The sequence below is a fragment of the Hemitrygon akajei genome, chromosome 3 (genome assembly GCF_048418815.1).
Source record: "Hemitrygon akajei chromosome 3, sHemAka1.3, whole genome shotgun sequence".
NCBI lineage: Eukaryota > Metazoa > Chordata > Chondrichthyes > Myliobatiformes > Dasyatidae > Hemitrygon > Hemitrygon akajei.
The window spans coordinates 138,687,051-138,705,668 of record NC_133126.1 but is presented as its reverse complement, the minus strand read 5'-3'; the positions used below and the strand labels follow the sequence as shown (position 1 = coordinate 138,705,668).

At 38.8% G+C, this 18,618-nt stretch overlaps 1 protein-coding gene across 2 annotated transcripts in view; it reads right to left on the bottom strand.

Annotated features, from left to right (window-relative positions):
• Positions 1 to 11,687: 11,687 nt before the first annotated feature.
• Positions 11,688 to 18,618, bottom strand: part of pik3cb (phosphatidylinositol-4,5-bisphosphate 3-kinase, catalytic subunit beta) — a 175,673-nt gene continuing 168,742 nt past the window's right edge. For both annotated transcript variants that reach the window (XM_073040918.1, XM_073040919.1), the window contains exons 21-23: positions 17,790 to 17,935; positions 16,061 to 16,193; positions 11,688 to 15,521 (exon numbers count right to left, since the gene is read on the bottom strand). In XM_073040918.1, the coding sequence (XP_072897019.1) occupies positions 15,384 to 15,521; positions 16,061 to 16,193; positions 17,790 to 17,935 (417 nt within the window). In that variant the 3' untranslated portion in view covers positions 11,688 to 15,383. The remainder of the gene's footprint in view (positions 15,522 to 16,060; positions 16,194 to 17,789; positions 17,936 to 18,618) is intronic.

Below are 18,618 nucleotides of genomic sequence, written 5' to 3'. Positions count from 1 at the left end.
TTTTCAGACCATTCTCTGCAAACTCTAGAGTTAGTTGTATGTGAAAATCCCAGGAGGTCAGCATTTTCTTAGATACTTAAACCACCCTGTCTGGCACCAAGTTGGGTCTAAATCACATTTCTTTGCCATTCTTTCAACAACTGAACCTCTTGACCATGCCTGCATGTTTTCATGTATTAAGTCACTGCCAACTTAATGCTGATGAGATACTTGCAATAATGAGGAGGTGTATGGGAGTACCTAAGAAAGTGGCCACTAAGTGTATTACCTTCAGGAGTATATGAACATAAGTTCCCAGATTAAAGAAATTTCCAGAGGAAGTGATGCATTGAAATAATCAAGAGCTCAAGGTTATATCAAACTAGTTGGTATCATTTTTACAAACCCACAGTTACTCTGAGGTCACATATACTACCTGATCTCAGGCAGGTGGTCTTCACAGGTTTCTTATGAAATGCACACATTAATGTTGATTGAAGCGCTGGGCCTCTGACTTTGAGAAATGCTTGGCCATTTCCTATATAGTCAAATAAGCAGGAGGGCATTTGCTAGCTCTTACTCTCACTTGATACGTCCAGTGAGCCCAATCCCACACAACTTCTTATATTTTGGATTCTATAACTATGCTTCATATATTTTTTGTTTAGTCCTTTTTAGCAATCAAAAATTGAGGAAGCTGATCACACTGATTCCCTTCTTTTGGTGTTACTGGGGCCATGCTGGAAGTTCAGGTACCTGTGGCTGTAGTTAGCTTCCTCAGCAAAGCAACCTGGTTTCCCACAATTAAAATACATATTCTGTACTCTTTGGTGTCCCTCTAGTTTCTGTTCCTATTATTTTGCTGTTACTACATTTCTCCACATTACTGCTGACATTTTAGCCTTTTGGTTCTTTAATGTCTCTCTTCTCTGAGGTTTCCCATCATTCATCTCTACACCCATACTCTGGAGCTTGCACTACCTGGGCCATTTCCTGAATAGTTGGATTAGTTTGAGAAATGGCTCTTCTCAGCTATCTCCTACAATTGTTTCCAGTTAGCTGATCCCAATCATACATTGCACTATTTTGTAACCTATTCAAATAGGTCAGTGAGTGCTACCATGCTCGCTGTCAGCACTTTGTTAAGGCTACTGCTGGATCTCAACCTCTTTGACCCCTATTCTCATGAATTCTGCCTTCAGCTCATCAAATATATATCCTTTCCCAGTCATGCAGTGCTTAACTTTTCCTTAACATCTGGCCCTAAGTGTACCAGACTAACCTTTTCTCCTCCCCATCTAGCCACTTAATGTTATTATTTTTACCTCTTGCAGCAGCACTGTCACTTCTGTAGAATCATCCCATTTAAGTATTGCTTTAATAATTTTTGGCAATCATATAGGATTAAGGGGAATGACAATCGCCATCCCTGTTGCATCATCTAGCCCGCAGTCTATCCTAATGGTCATAACAGCTGCTATTTTTGGTTTCTGTTCATGTGAGTTATCTCTCATTTCCTATTTCTCTACTTCTTCAAATTTTGGCCATGTTATTAGATACATCTGTATGCCTGATTGCTAATGCAAATATCTAATCAGCAAATCACATGGTGGCAACTCAATCCATAAAAACATGTGGAAATGATCAAGCGGTTCAATCGCTGTTCATACCAAACATCAGAATACGGGAGAAATGTGATCCAAGTGACTTTGACTGTGAAATGATTGTTGGGTGCCAGATGGGGTCGTTTCAGTATTTCAGAAACCATTGATCTCCTGGGATTTCCACGCAAAACCGCGTGGAAGTGCCTTGTTGCTGAGAGAGGTCAAAGGAGAATGGCCATTCTGGTTCTAGCTGACAGGAAGGCAACAGTAACTCACATAACACACATTACAACAGCGATGTGCAGAAGAGTATCTCTGAATGCTCAACATATCATGATTGTTAGTGCATAAAATAAACTGAGCTGCAAACTAGATGTAGGTCCAGAAGAGAATAATGCATGTGCCCAAGTTTCTACATAACCTGTTAAACTTCTGTAACACTTGCTTCGCCTAGCAGCTTAATAAAGGGGGTGATAATCCCCTGCCCGGCCAAACTTAAGAAATCTCATTTGGGTGGATGCTGCGCGATGTGTCCCCTGTTACAAATTAGTACCATGAAATAACAAACAGTACACAACATGTGATTAAACGATTAAGCTTTAGAACTCTTACTTCGATGGTATGGTTAGTAGAGAAACAAAATATAAAAGAAAAAGGGCCCCAAAACATAAGATTTAATAATAAACAGTCCGTGCACAACAAAGTTGGAGCTCACACAATTCAGTAGTCCGTTGTCCACCCTCGATCTCCTCCGAGTGCCGCCGACCTTCGGACCCCCACTCGGAGTCCACCCCATCTGGCAATCTACCAAATCTCTCCATTCGCATCTTCTCTCTTCATCTCTCCCTCTCCTTCTCGCAAAAGCCCGTGAAAACAATTGCCTCCAGAATCACAAGACAGGGCAACATAATCCTGATTGGCTAACATGCATCAACAGTCCGGTTACCTCCAGCCATAACCCAAGCACTGCTGCTAGAGAGAAACCATTACTTCAGCAGTGAACATTACGAAAAAACATTACATTGCAGCGAACCCTTACAGCATGTTATACTTCATATTCCACAAATGTACATAATGTACTTTTTAAAATTTTACTTAATCACTATTGGTCAGTAAATATCACCTTTATCTCTTGTTCAGTTTGGCTCCAGATTCCACAATTTATCTCTCAAGTCAAGTCAAGTCAAGTCAAGTCAATTTTTTTGTCATTTTGACCATAACTACTGGTACAGTACATAGTTAAAATGAGACAACGTTTTTCAGGACCATGGTGTTACATGACACAATACAAAAACTAGACTGAACTACGTAAAAAAAAACAACACAAAGAAAGCTACACTAGACTACAGACCTACACAGGACTGCATAAAGTGCACAAAACAGTGCAGGCATTACAATAAATAATAAACAGGACAGTAGGGCAAGGTGTCAGTCCAGGGTTCGGGTATTGAGGAGTCTGATAGCTTGGGGAAAGAAACTGTTACATAGTCTGGTCGTGAGAGCCCGAATGCTTCGGAGCCTTTTCCCAGACGGCAGGAGGGAGAAGAGATTGTATGAGGGGTGCATGGGGTCCTTCATAATGCTGTTTCCTTTGCGGATGCAGCGTGTAGTGTAAATGTCCGTAATGGCGGGAAGACAGACTCTTACATAGTTGTTTATGAACATTCATTGATTATACAATATACTGCACTTCTTTCAGTAACTAATGTTTTAACAATTAATGAAAATGCCATATTAAAGAATACTAACATATTAAATCATATACATGTACGTTGACATGCCAAATACTGTTATTATTATGCTTTACACCTACGACTGCATGGCTAAGTACAGCTCTAACACCATATATGAGTTTGCTGATCACACCACTATTGTGGGCAATATCAAAGGAGGTGATGAATGAGCAAACAGGAGGGAGATTGAGAATTTGGCTGAGTGGTGTCATAACACTAACCTCTCACTCACTGTCAGTAAGACCAAGGAACTGATTGTAGACTTCAGGAGAGGGAAACCAGAGGTCCATGAGCCAATAATCAAGTGAAGAGGGTCAGTAACTTTAAATTCTTTTGTGTCAGAGTTCCTGTTATGGACTCATCATATAAATATAATTGCAAAGAAAGCACATCAGTGCCTCTACTACTTCTTTAGCAGTCTGCAGACATTTGGCATGTCATCAGAAACTTTGGTAAAGTTCTTTAGATGTGCGGTGGAAATTGTGCTGGCTCGCTGCATTACAGCCTGGAATGGGAACACTAATGCTTTTGAGCGAAAAGCCTACAAAACATACTGGATTCGGCCCTGAACATGGTGGGTAAAACCCTCCCAATCATTGAGCGCATCTACAGGAAATGTTGCTGTAGAAAAGCAGCATCCATCATCAAAGATCCTCACCATCCAGGCCATGCTCTTTTCTCACTGCTGCCATCAGGTAGAAGGTGAAAGTGCCTCAGGACTTGGAGCACCAGGTTCAAGAACAGTTGCTACCCCTCAACCATCAAGACCTTGAAGAAAGAGGATAACTATACTCATTTAAGGATTCTTTTATTTTGTTATTTCATGCTTATTTATTGCTATTCATTTATATTTGCATTTGCACAGTTTGTTGTCCATTGCTCCTGTTTACAGTTACTGATCTTTAGATTTGCTAAGTATGCCCACAGAAAAAGAGTCTCAGGGTTGTCTGTGGTGACATGTATGTACTCAGACAATACATTTTACTTTGAACTTTGAACCTTGAACTTTAATCTCTCTGTTCCTTGACAAATCCACATAACGTATTGGTTATTGAGATTATTTTTAACTTTCAAGTGCATCTCAGATTCAAAGTTGAATTTACTGCCATATGCACAAGTTCAGGCACACACAAATACCGGTACAATGTAAAAAAAAGTTATTTGGAGTTGCATGACAGGCACAGAGCACATTTTCCATACTGCTCCAAGATGAATTACATTTGCTACTTTTGAACTTTTCAGACTATTGAGCCTAGGGTTTTTATATCTACAATCCTATAATCTGGATATGAGGGACATGAATGTCCAACAGGGTGCTGCTCTTTCCACCCATTTAGAATGACAAGGTGTATTCTGTCAGCCAGAAATGTTGCATCAGGACGCCTGGGACTTCATTTCATTGCACATCACTGTTTCCTTTCATTTAATTGTTAGTTAATTCTTCTTCCAATCCCCTCCACCCCACATGCCAAAGCCCAGTGATGTACAAAGTTTAATGAGTAGCTTGTGTAATGATTTGGAATGTTCGCGCAATGAAACAGAAATAGGTGTGGGACATGACCGTGTTTCTAGAATGACATCTACATGACTTCAAACCACAGATAGGAAATAACATCAGAAAAACATTGACTTTCATGAGAAGGTGTCTCATAAAGTTTGCCCTCTGTCACTGGAAGTTTATGATCAGTCAAGAAAGGTTCACTAATTCTTTCAAAGAATGATCTTTAAATAGTTTTCCCCAAAACATGTGAGACAAAAGTATAAGAATATTTATCTTAAATATTCAGCATTGTTTCATTCAGATGCAGCTTGTTTATTTTCTTCAAATAACGTAATCTTAATCGAGTTACAGAAATCATACCTTATATTCACTGCCATTCCATTTTCCATATCAGAGTGTAAATTAAACAATAAACCAAGATAGCAGGATGTAACCCTAATGCCATCTGTAAACCAGTATCTGTGTGTATCCTCTTTCAGAGACAAAAGTAGAGGAAAAAATCAAGACCCTCGAGCTTGCTCTCTATTCAATGAGATTGTATTTAATGTTAAGTTCATTAATCAACTTTGATTTTGCATTAACATTCAATTGACCTGACCTTGAGCATTTCAGAATGGGAATGATTCAGATCTTTCTGAGTCTTTCGTAAAGAATTTCTCCCATGCTTCACCTTTAACCTTAAAATTATTACTAAAGGGTTATGCTCCTTCATTGAGGATTCTTCAGCTAAAGGAAATAATTCCTGCTTTCTTAACTTAATTGCTAAAATCTTCACTTAGGTCACCTCTTAATTCTCTATAACTGGCTAAGAACAAACAGTTCTGCAATAAATTCTTGTAATTTTATCTTTTTTTATTTGGCAGGTTTACAGACATGGCTAATTCATTCCAGTGGATCAAGGGTTTATTTGAAGGTAGTGGGATCCGGAAAATCTGCAGAGACTAAATGCACATCTGATCCTTCCAATTAATGGCGGTGACATACAACAGTGCAGCCATGTTTGTTGGACTGTCACATCGAACATCTGCTTCTGGGAAATGTGTACATATTTTCCACAATGATGGGTGGAGATCTTCCCCAAATTGGAAGGCAGTGGTAAACGAAGTAACATGAAATATTTCCTGCATAAAGACTAAGTACTCTCACAAGTCAAAAAAATTAATTGCTTTAGCATTGCTTATTCTTTCAATCCTAATTCATCAAAATTTGCTTCTACCAATATGATGTGTTTCTACCATCCATGTAAAAAAGGGATGGGTTACACCTGAACTCAAGGGAAACCAGTATCCTTGTGGGCAGGTTTTGCTAGAGATGTTTGAAATAGGGGAGGTAGACCTAAACTATCTCGGCAGAAAGAGATGAACCAGAGTGATGTCATGTGATGGGGCAGCTGGTAGTAGAAAGTATAATTGCAGTCAGTTGCATGAGTTGACATGTGTCTATTTCATTGCAAGAAGTATCAGAAACAATGGCAATGAACTTAGGGTTTGGACTGGTACTTGGGGCAATGACGTTGTGGTCATTAAACAGGCTTGGCTACCACATGGGCAGGAATGGCTACTGAATGTTCTGGGGTTTAGCTGTTTCGAAAGGGACAGGGAGGGAGGTAAAAGAGATGGGGAGGATAGGATAACAGTTGCAGAAAGGGAAAATATCCTGGAGGGATTGTCTACTGACAATCCCTCCAGTAAACATAAGCATTTGGTAGTGAGAGTAAGCGTTCGGCACGGACTAGAAGGGCCGAGATGGCCTGTTTCCGTGCTGTAATTGTTATATGGTTACTGAGCTAGTATGGGTGGAAGTAAGAAATAGGAAGGGATCAATCACTCTACTGGAAGAATTCTACAGACTCCCCCAAAAAAACAGAGACACTGAGGTACAGATTGAGAGGCAGATTTTGGAAAGATGCATAATAACGGGGTTGTTGTCATGGGTAATTTCAACTTCAGTAATAATGATTGGCACCTCCACGGTGCAAAAGGTTTAGATAGATAGATATTTATTGATCCCCAAAGAATCTACAATGTCACAATAGCATGTGCACAGATATACAAATATTAGAAGAGAAATAAGAAAAATAAAATAACACACACAAAATGCTGGTGGAAAGCAGCAGGCCAGGCAGCATCTATAGGGAGAAGCACTGTTGACATTTCGGGCCAAGACCCTTCGTCAGGACTGACACAACTGCATTTTGTGTGTGTTGCTTGAATTTCCACCATCTGCAGATTTCCTCGTGTTTGCTAAGAAAAATAAAATATAAGTTACCTTAAAAATAAGATGTACAAGATTAACAAGATTTCCAAGTCCACACTGATAAGATGGTATGCAAGAATCACTGTAATAATGGTGCACATGGGGTGGAATTTGTTAGGTATATCCAGGAATGAATCTTGTCACAAAACATAGACAGGCCAACTAGAGGAGAGGCCGTACTGGATCTGGTACTACACAATGAACCAGGTAACAAATCTCTTGGTGGGTGAACATTTCAGAGAAAGTGACCACAGCCCCCTGACTTTTACCATAGTCTTCAACAGTGATAGGAGCAGAAGTTACGGGAAAGTATTTAATTGAATGAGAGTCAATTATGATGCTATTAAGTAGAAACTTGGGAGAGTAAATTGAGAATTGCTGTACTCCAGGAAAGGCACATCAGAAATGTGCATGTTGCATGCAATTTTAGATGTGTTTGTAGGTTGATAACTAGTGGTGTTTTACAGGGATCTGTTCTGGGACCCCTGCACTCTGCCATTTTCATAAGTGACTTGATGAGGAAGTGGAAGGGTGGTTAGTAAGCTTTCAGGTGATACACAGGTTGGTGGTGTTGTGGATTAATATAGGAGGATGTCATAGATTACAACAAGACACTGATACAATGTAGAACTGATCTTACAAGTGGCAAATGAAATTCAACCTGGAAAAGTGTGAAGTGATTCATTTTGGAAAGTCATACTAAAGTCAGAATATAGGATTAATGGCAAGATTCTTAACAGTGTGGAGTTCAAGTGCCATGAGGTAATGCTGAAGCTCTATAAACTCTGTTAGACCATACTTACAACATTGTGTTCCTTTCTGGTCACCTCATTATAGGAAGGATGTGGAAGCCTTAGAGAGGGTGCAGAGGAGATTTTCCAGGATGATGCCTGGATTAGGAAGCATGTTATTAAAAGGCTAGGCTGAGCGAGCCAGGGCTTTTCTCTTAGTAGTGACGGAGGATGAGAGGTAATTTGATATGTACAAGATAATAAGAGGCATAGATCGTGTGGACGACTCAAGATTTTCCCAAGATGGAAACGGCTAATGCAAGGGGGCATAACTTTAAGGTGTTGGGAGGAAAGCACAGGGAGTATATCAGGGGCACGATTTTTACACAGTGAGTGGTAAATGTATGGAGCATTTTGGAGTTAGAGGCTGATGCATCAGGGCTATTTAAAAGACTTTAGATAGGCCCATAGATGAAAGAAATTTTGTTGTGTGAGTGAAGTGTTAGATTGATCTTGGAGTAGGTTAAAGGGTCAGCACAATATAGTGGGCCAAGGGGCCTGTATATTCTATGTTCTATGATTGCAATATATTGTACCAAGCAGAAGAAATCACTAGGCTCTCCCTTTTAGCGATCACTCCCGTACTCATGACATGATTTATGAACCGGGCGCACAAAATGGTAGCACTTTCAATGCAAGGCTCATTTGGGTGCCCCAGAACAAAATCGACATTCACGCTCCTCCATAACATTATCTTCACCACCCACCTCAACCACAGACCCCAGTAAAGGAGCAACCAATCCAGTGAATAACAAGATCCAAACCTGGTATCAAGGGGATGGGTGGCAAACAAGGGTATTTTAATCTATATTGGAGTTTGCTTGTAGCAACTCTGTGGATGGGGCAGGGGGAAGCAGGGAGGACTGTAATGCCTTATAAGCCCAGTGCACTAGAATTGTTGGGCATGTGGTTTAGGTGTATCCAAGAAGGCTGTCACAATTGTGGCATTTAATTGTGGACCACTATACTGGAAATAAATCAGGATTTGATAAAACTGTTGCTATAACTTTCATGTATTTTCTGAGTGGGTGCCATGGTAGTGCAGCAGTCACAGCTATTACATCTCGAGGTGTCAGGGTTCGGAGTTCTATCCCAGCATCCTCTGTAACGAGTCTCTGTATGTCCTCCCCGTGGAATTCCCAGATGCTCCAGTTTCTCCTCACAGTCTAAAGACGTATTGTGCAGGTTAATTGGTTATTGTAGATTGTCCCGTGATTAGGTTAGGGTTAAATCGTGGTTGGCAGGGGGTGCTGGCATGGCGCGGCTGGAAGCAGTGGAAGGGCCTACTCCACGCTGAATCTCTGATTGAATAAATAAACTAAATAAAAATGATTGGAGAGGAGAGGTAAATTAACTGAATTTACTTGTAACTTTGACGTCAAATCTGCAGTTATTAATCTGCACTTTGTATATCTGGGTCTTAGAACTACAGTATATTGGAGGCTGGAGTTGGGGACGTGGAGTTGTTTCACTTGTTACCTCTCAATCTGGGAAAGCCATGTGTTTTAACATCAAGTGGGCCATAAACTTTTGGAGCACTCTATTGTAGAAAGCTGTGGGTGCTGAGCCAGTATGTTTGAGACTGATTTTTGATCTGTAGGGTAACTATGGGGTTGTGTAGGAAATTAGGTTTGATGACAAAGATCAGATATGTCTAAATGACAGAGCAGGCTTGGAGTCTTTTGACTTGGTTCTGCACCTTCTGTGTTTTTGTGCACAATGTGGTAATACAGACTAGCAGAATTCAATACAGTAATGTTAAGCACCAAGAAGGAAAATACATTTGTGATGCTGGATGTAAAATTACTGTCAATTGGAATTATGTTCCCTTCTAAAATATGAGCTTTAAAAGTGGTCATTCATCAAATTACTACATGTATCAGTTTTGAAAGTGGAAAAAGTTTAAAAATTAAGCCCTTATAAAAACCTAATTTTTGGATATGTATTGAGTAATTACAGTTCATAACCACAGAATTTAATTCTGTTTAGGAATAGGTGTGCTTCAGCAATGTTAAAAGTGAATGTGCGCTCTTCCGGAGAACAGTGCTTTGAGATCTCTGTGGCTTTTCAGATTTAACTGTCAGGGGTGTGCATCAGTCATATCAGCGGTTCCTCACTGTACCACAATGAGTGTGCAGGCTTAATTATGGAACTTTGTAGATATTTGCATAACTAATAAGTAATCAGGATCAAGGCCAGTTGTGGAGCAAGATGCTTGGAGCACCCTGGGATGTACGCAGCAGCTGAAGTACAGTGTCCTCTGGAATTACCATGGAGCTTTAGCATTATACAGCCCATTATATTTTGTTCCAATTTAAGTAGGTTGGTCTTTATACAAATGAATAAGTGCAATTGATTTCAATTTTTACACGCTCTAAAAAATTGTTTGCATTGCTCTAAAACTAGAAAACAATGTATTATCAACTAAAACACACAATGCAAAGACGAATTGGCCAAAGGGGTGAATTTTATAATTTCATCATTCTGAAATTATAATTTATCAAAATTTTGTGTTTTAAATGCCCATTTGCTGAATTTTCTTTCCAAGTAGCAGCCATTATCTTTGTGTTATAAAGCAAGAGGGGGAACTAGGAACGCCCTCTTTCTTCGAACCCTTTCCTCTCAACACCTGCTCTTCATCAATGAGCTTATAGTGGAGTTATAGATCTTCCGCTATGATGCGTGGAATTGTTTCCCTTTAGTTTAGCAAACAATGCAAGTGTTACTTCATACAGGTCCAATGCAATTTGCCCATTGCCACAGTAGGTCTACAGCAGATACAATCTCACCAGTTCAGCCTTGGATCACTTGGACAATTGTAATACCTACATTAGGCTGGTGCTTATTGATTAAAGCTCAGCGCTCAGTGCAATCATACCTTCAACAAGCTCCAGAACCTGGGCCTCTGTATCTCCCTTTGCAACTGGATCGTTCACTTATTCAGCAGGAGAGCACTGTCAGTGCAGACTGTAAATACCACCTCCTCCTCGCTGACACTGGCATACCTCAAGGACATGTACTTACACCACCGCTCTACACCCACGACTGTATGGGAAAGCATGGCTCAAATGCTACCCATAAATTTGCCAATGGCACAATTATTGCTGTCAGAAGGTTAACAAGTAGGTGCCTGAGAGCAAGACAGAATGAACAACTGGTAGAGTGGTGTCACCATAATGTCATTAAGACAAAGGAGGAATTGTGGAATTCAGAAAGGGGAAGTTGAGGGTTTAGCAGTGGAAATGGTGAGCAGTGTCAAATTCCTGGGTGTCAACATCTCTGAAGATCTATCCTGGGCCAAACATACTGATGCAATTACAAAAAAGGCCTAAACGGTGGCCATGTTTCATTGGGAGTTTGAGGAGAATCAGCATGTCAAATAAAACACTCACAAATTAAAAGCTGCTGGAAGTTGTAAGCTCAGCCAGCTCCATCATGGGCACTAGCCTTCTTAGCATAGAGGACACATTCAAAAGGGGGTGTCTCATAAAGGCCACGTCCATCTTTACCCAGGACATACCCTTTTTTATTGCAGCCATCAAGTGGGTGGTACGGGAGCAGGAGGGTACTCAGTTAATGTTTCAGGAACAGCTTCTTTCCTTCCACCATAAGATATCTGAATGGACAATGAATCCATGAACACTACCTCACTACTTTTAACTCTTTTTTCACTACTCCTTTAATCTTATGATATATATTTGTTATAATTTGTACTGCTGCTGCAAACAAATTTCATGATATATGCCAGTGATATTACACATGATTCTGAAATTATGAAACCAGTGAACATTTTTTTCTATAAAAAGTTTATTTAAAAGCAAAATATACATTTAACATCCATTTAATGTGCATCATTGCACTCGTCCATCTGAAATGTAACATTTGGGTGATCATACCAGAAAGAAATTCAGAAACATTTCTGTAACATCAATACATTCAAACTTTAAAAAGGCACAGTTCCATGAAATACTCCTCTGTTTATTTAATGTACATATGGAAAAGACTTGGAATTCAATCGTAATATTTGCTGTATCAGTGTAAGTGTGTTGTCCAAGCCTGTGAAAAAAAACATTAATCCATAATATTTACATCAGTAGTAGCAATAAACTATATACAAAGTGGAAAGTTGCACTGGTTCTGGCGCACTTTTAACGCCAATAGTAGGGTTACTGACTCAAATCCTAATCTCAGACATTCAACCACTTCAGTTGTCAGATGGCAAGTGTGATGTCCGTCAGTTGGTCAGAAGGTTATAACAGCACCTCTGTTTGTAAAGGTGGGGAAGACTAATAGATACACACTTCACTGCCTCAGTTACATCTTGGATCATGGTAAAGCAGCATTGACAGTAGCCAAGGAGCAGTCCGCTCCACAAACTTTCAAAAGATACGATAAGTGAAGGGAAATGTAGAGATGTGGAAAGGAACATTGAATATATATTTAAAACAAATAAATAACATTCACAATCACTGCAAGACTTGGCATACAAAGAGCCTAGAGACACGGTGCATAACCATTAGAACACTGAACATGATTAGATCTTCCTCGTCTGCTCCCACAATACTTATTGGGCTTTCTATACTACTTTTTCCAGTCAGTTGCATGCTTGCTTATCATTTGCTCAACTATTCATGAACTGGTAACCCAAGATCTATCTTTTACAGGAGGCAGAGGTTTGTGGAGCTACAGCTCTAGAAGTTTAACTTATTTTGGTTGTTTGACTTCATGACTTTGACTTGACTTACTAATTTGACAGAGTGGTGGTGAAGATCAATCTGTAGCGGGCTAAGTGCTGACCTCTGACCTAGATGACTGTTACATAACTTGAAGAACAGGATGTTTGCATAAATGTCAAGATGTTTATACTTGAAGATTTCGTGCCTCCTAGTTTTGAAGTAAGTAGATTTAATTATTATAGTGTAATAATTAGAGGCTGGGATGTAGAAGCCATGTATCTATTTTCTGTGTGTATTTTGTGTTGCGTGATTTTATTATGGGCTACGTTAATTTGACACGTGGGTTGGGTCATGGTAGAAGGATGAGTAGTCACGTATTCACCTTTTGTGCCATTAGTTTAGTTACGGAGAGACTTGGTTGGATAGTTTTAGTTGAGCGCCCATACTTCCACTATCGCTTGGTTCGCTAGTTCTGTTGTCCTTAACTTTATTAATATTGTTAATTTTGATCGCTCATCTTTGCTTGTTTCATAATAAAGGATCAGACATACTTTTCTCAACTCAGAACTCAAGTTAATTGGAAATGCATCAGCGTCATACACTGCTGAATCGCTCACAGGGTCTCAGTGGTTTTGGCTTGTTTTTCAGGTAACTGCTGCAGTTAGAATTATGATTCATATGTTGATTCCTTGGCACAGGTGGATTTTGATATGTTATTATTGATGGCTTTTGAGCAAGTCCAGGTCTAATGCAATAGACTTTGGCTGTCTAGAATGAAAGGAGCTAGGTTGTAATGACACGAGTCTATATAATTATGCCAATTACAGTTTTGCAAAAGAGATATGATTGCTAGTTCAGTTTTGTATGCTTCCATTATTGGCTAAAGTACACTTGAGTGTTATTATTTTATAATATTTATGTTAAACTGTGCAAATAAAAATCACTTCAAGGTAAAATATGGAGACTGAAATGGTTTGTTTTGCAGGCAGAAATGTTGGGAGTCAAAAAATTTTGCAAAGAGTAATCTGTGCTGAATGACTATTATTCAACAAAGTGAAACTCAAAGTAATGTCAAGTCTTCCATCATAATAAAAATCTATTATTTTGTCTTAAAAGTTGAGAAGGGGATAAATTGCTTCATAGTGAAAGCCATTACAATCTTATACATTCATTGAAGACACCAGAGTAGCTCATTCAACAACACTTTGAATGGCCGCCGTGGCTTTTTCCATCCCACACACGGGTTCTATTGCACTGTATTGCACAGCACCAGGAGCAAGAAAGCGCAACAAAACTCATTTTGCTTCTTGATTCATGCTCCATCTTCCATAAGCAGCAGTGGAGAGAGATAAATCAATAGAAGATGATGATATTGCATCTTAACTGAATAAAAAAAATGTAAGATTGGTAATGCCCTAAATAATAGCTGATGGAGGGCAGAACCATCTAAATTTGGATTGAATTGAATGATCTGTAAATTTGAGTCAATGTGTATGTAAACCATGAAATATCTCCAAAAAATTTGAACTAAAATGGATTATTATCAAACATGCAAAAGAGTTTTTCCCAATATAAGCTGAGAACAGAACTGCTGTGGGTGAACTTGGCATATAATGGAACTCATCATTATTTAGTTTATTAACTGGGCATTTACACTTGTTTGTGTAAATACTGTATACACAAAGCCTCATGGAATCCAAATGCTACGAACGTGCAATCTAAAGTATCTCAGAAGTTCATAACGGTGCTTTCAGAATCCTTACCTCTGCTGAATATACCTCCCTGTATGCAGATAGCATAGGTAGGTAGATTGCTACACTTCAGAATAGAACTTCAAACCAAACTTCATTTCATCAGTAACTGAACTTGGAAAATGATAAAGATATCAAAGGATGTTTAAACCCTTTGGTTGAATTATAGATGGTAAGCTGCCTTCCATTGACTTAAAATCTAACCACGTATCCAAACATTATGTGAAACTCCATCAAACTCTCTAGTCTTGGCAGAGTGAAAACTTAACAGCAAAAACCCTTGTATATCAAGGGAAAAAAGACTTGAGGAAATGAATCATTCCTGAAGATAGCAGTTGACTTGATAGATTAGAAAGTTAAATGACAATCTGCTGCTAAACGTGTTCCTTATTCAGTGCTGAGTTACACAGCAGAGGCTTTCCAGCCTTAATAAATCATGTATAAAATAACAAACCAGAATAGTGTCATGGGTAGATGTTCTCAGTATAAAATATCCAGTTCTTTCCTCAATCTGTACTTCAAGCTATATGCTTCAAAATTACAAGCTTAAATTGAATTGTTTTTCTTGACTTAAAAGAAATGTCAGTAACAACATTTACCTGGCTCTGGTTGTTCAAGAAGAGATTGACTGATACAGATTACTTGTTCAATTGTATGGATTGGTGTAAACTAATTCTCCAAGATAATAAATACTCAATTCCCATTCATTGGATCCTGCCATGACATCTTAACCATTTTTAATAAAACTTTAAAAGCTGTAAAACTAGTTTTTACAACAAATCTAGTATAAATAGACACTAAAAAGAACAACCAATGCCAGTACAATATCTGTAGTAGTAGCAATGTTTGTGTATCTGTCATCACTGACATCTGGAAAATATACACATCTTACACTAGTACCATGCCAATAAAAGCCCAAAAAATGAAGCAACCAGTAGCCTGCAGTGTGCAAAGTCAACAAGGTCCTGCAATGTTAGGCAATGTTCTAATTGTGCTGGAAGGCATGAAGTGCAGCAACTGGGTATTCTCCTGTAATTTGAGCCAGAAGTCAGATGTTCACTAATATAACAGCCTGTAACATTTTCATTTCTGCTAGGACCGCCCATCTTTGGCCACAATATGAGCCATCCAGTTCACTTTAGTTGTCCAGCTTTCGCGAAGGGCCTCATCAAACTTTTGTCGAAACTGCTTCAATGCTTCCTCGTCACTTTTTCCTAAAGCCAGCGAGTCCTGGTGACAATAGGAGGGAATCAGTAAAACCTTTGCAGAAACATCAACACATTTTAAAAATGAATTTTCAAGGGATACTGACACTTTAGATTAGATTAGCTTTATTTGCCACACGTGCATCAAAACATGGCTGTTCTGCGTCAACGACCACCACAATCCAAATGTTGCGCTGACGGCAAGCCACAAGAGTTCTCAAGCTTCTGGTGCCAAAATGCATGCCCACAACTCACTAACTCTATCTGTACACCTTCAGAATATGGGAGAAAACTGGAACATCTGGTAGAAACCAACGCAGTCACAGGGAGAATGTGCAAACTCTGAAGATAGTAGTGGGAATCGAACCCTGTTTGGAGCTAACCTTTATGCTATTGTGCTTTGAAAGTATACTTGCAGAAACCCAAAAGTAAAAGATCCCAACTCATGGCTGAAGAAGTCCAGTACAACTGGAGTACATGGTGATTGTTTTCTTCCTTGATAGGTGGCAATTGAGTACAATTGAAGGGGTGGGTAAATAGGGGCACGTGGAAATATGGTTTTACCTTGAGATACTGGATGTCTTTGATAGAGCCAAGCTCAGGTAGTCCTGCTGTCAACATGAGCGCAAACAGTGTTATGAACAAGTTTCCATTCTTGCGTAGAATTAAATATGCCTCTTCACAGCACTGACGAAACCTTTGAAAAAGAGCACATTTCACATCTCAGTGCTCTGTAGTTTATATGATGTATTAATACATACTTTGCAACCAATTGCTTTGTGTTAAATTAGCTCTCTTCCCGTGTATTGATTTTTGACATAGTCCTTCAAGCTAATGACACCATAACAAGAAATAATAGCAAATTTAAAGTTATTTCTGATTTTTTTTTGTTAATATTGAATATAAATGTTAGTTTCAAATGCAGCAAAACATGAAAGTATTTTTAAAACTGATTTAAGAAATACTATTCCATTATGAGGAAAAATGTTTTATGGGTAGAATGTTTCTGGAAAACTAAGCTTTGGGCCAGTAAACCAGAGTTCTGTCATTATTTATGAAACACTGCAAAATTATGCTCAATTTACTTAAAAAGTTTTGATTATTTACATTTTCCATGGCGTCATGTTAAATGTGTTTACCATGATATCAATTGTTGCACTCGCTGCATTACTTGACAATGCCTTTTGAAAAAGAGGCTGAACTACCAATTTCTGGTCTAAACCAGTATTAATCTTGTAGCTCACAACATCTGCCCACTGCTTCTCTTAAGTGTTTAGCCTTTCCTTAGTGCTGTTCCACTGGAGGAACAACACTAGGAATTTTATGCAAGCACTAGTGAAGTCAAATTTACACCCGTCAGTCTCAAGGGTATATTTCCAATGCTCATCAGTGTGGATGCTCTGAATTGCTCAGAAATAAATGATGAGGCAAAAGTGAACTGTAAACCTCAGTCAATGCACAGACTGTAATATTAACAATATGAATATATAATGGATAGCCAAGTCTGAAGTTTTGAAGTGTCTAACTTTAATAATTATCTAATTATAGGTTTTGTTATTAAAGTTTTACACCATATAACCAATTACGTCTCTCTATGGAGTGAGATTATGTTCTATGCTTATTGTGCAGTTTCTTAGTCATAGTAAAATTGTCAGCTCGACAATGTACAGGTGGGCCCCGTTTTTTTGAACGTTCGATTTACGACAGCTCGCTGTTATGAAAGACCGACATTAGTACCTGTTTTCGCTAACCAAAGAGGATTTTCGCTTTGACAAAAAAAAGATGCCGGCTTTATACGTGTGTTACCCCGAGAAAGACTACCATGACCATGAAGTCTTGTGCGAGCAGTTGTGCGCGTATGTGTATACGTGTGTAGGCGTGTATGTGTGCTTGCGTGTACTCGCCGAATTTTTTTCTCCACATCGATTTTGAATCACTGTCTTCCTGATTTTGATAAGTGAAACCACACCGTACATACAATATTTCTATTTTATATAGGCTGTATATTTATCATATCATTCCTGCTTTTACTAAATGTTTGTATTATTTTAGGTTTTATGTGTTATTTGGTAGGTTATTTTTTAGGTCTGGGAATGCTCAAAAATTTCCCCCATATAAATTAATGGTAATTGCTTCTTCGCTTTATGACATCTCGGCTTACAAACAGGTTCATAGGAACGCTCTACCTTCGGATAGCGGGGGAAACCTGTACTAAAAACTGTTAGCAATAGCTCTAGAATAGTTTCCATTCTTACACAAACTCAACATAACATCAATTTGATTATTTACTTACCTGCTAAATTTTTCAGTGTTTCCGGTTTTTCCTTGTTGTATGACATGGATGAAGTCATGGGTAAGAATGAAAGGCACACGCTCTCTCTTAATCCCAAACTTGGATTTGAAATTGCCGAGGATATGGCCAAAGTCAATATGAAAGAGCTTGAATATGAGGCAAGGAGAAAAAGGATCACACTCTTGCAAAACTGTAACCAAAACTTACTTCTAACTCTGAGTTTCCAACTTTGTATTGAGTACAGTTTACAGACCCATAGCTATCAACTTATTATTAAGTACTGGCCAGTTCCGCTGTGATTAAGTCCTCATAGTAGTAGAATTTTTCACAATGCAATGCTGTTGGCTTTGGGAGCAAGTGAGGGTATAATATGCTGTGCCCATGAAAAACCTGAAAATGACCGTTTCATAATGTATCTGCCATTCAAGAATAACAGAATGTTCCATTTTAAAAACAAGGGTAAAATACCTAAACTTTGCCTGGATCTCTTGTAGCCTGTGAAATAAAATGCTATTTTCCAGGACAAGCGTTGGGAAATGCCCCTCTGCTGCAACCCAAGAGGGGTCTACAGTCAAAATGCAGTTGGGAGATGATCTTTGCACTCCACCTGCTATGCATGTGTTGAGACTTCATTAAGTTCCAGATCTAAATTAATATCGACCCCTAAATCCTGAAAAAAGAGACATTGTGCTAAGTGCTAACTCCAATTTATCTTTCAACCTGCTACTCTGAGAGGTATAATTGGTTACTGTGAATATTCATTTGAAGCATTACTTGTCTTGGTAGTGGGTGTAGATTTGTTAAAAATAATATAATTAACCATATTATA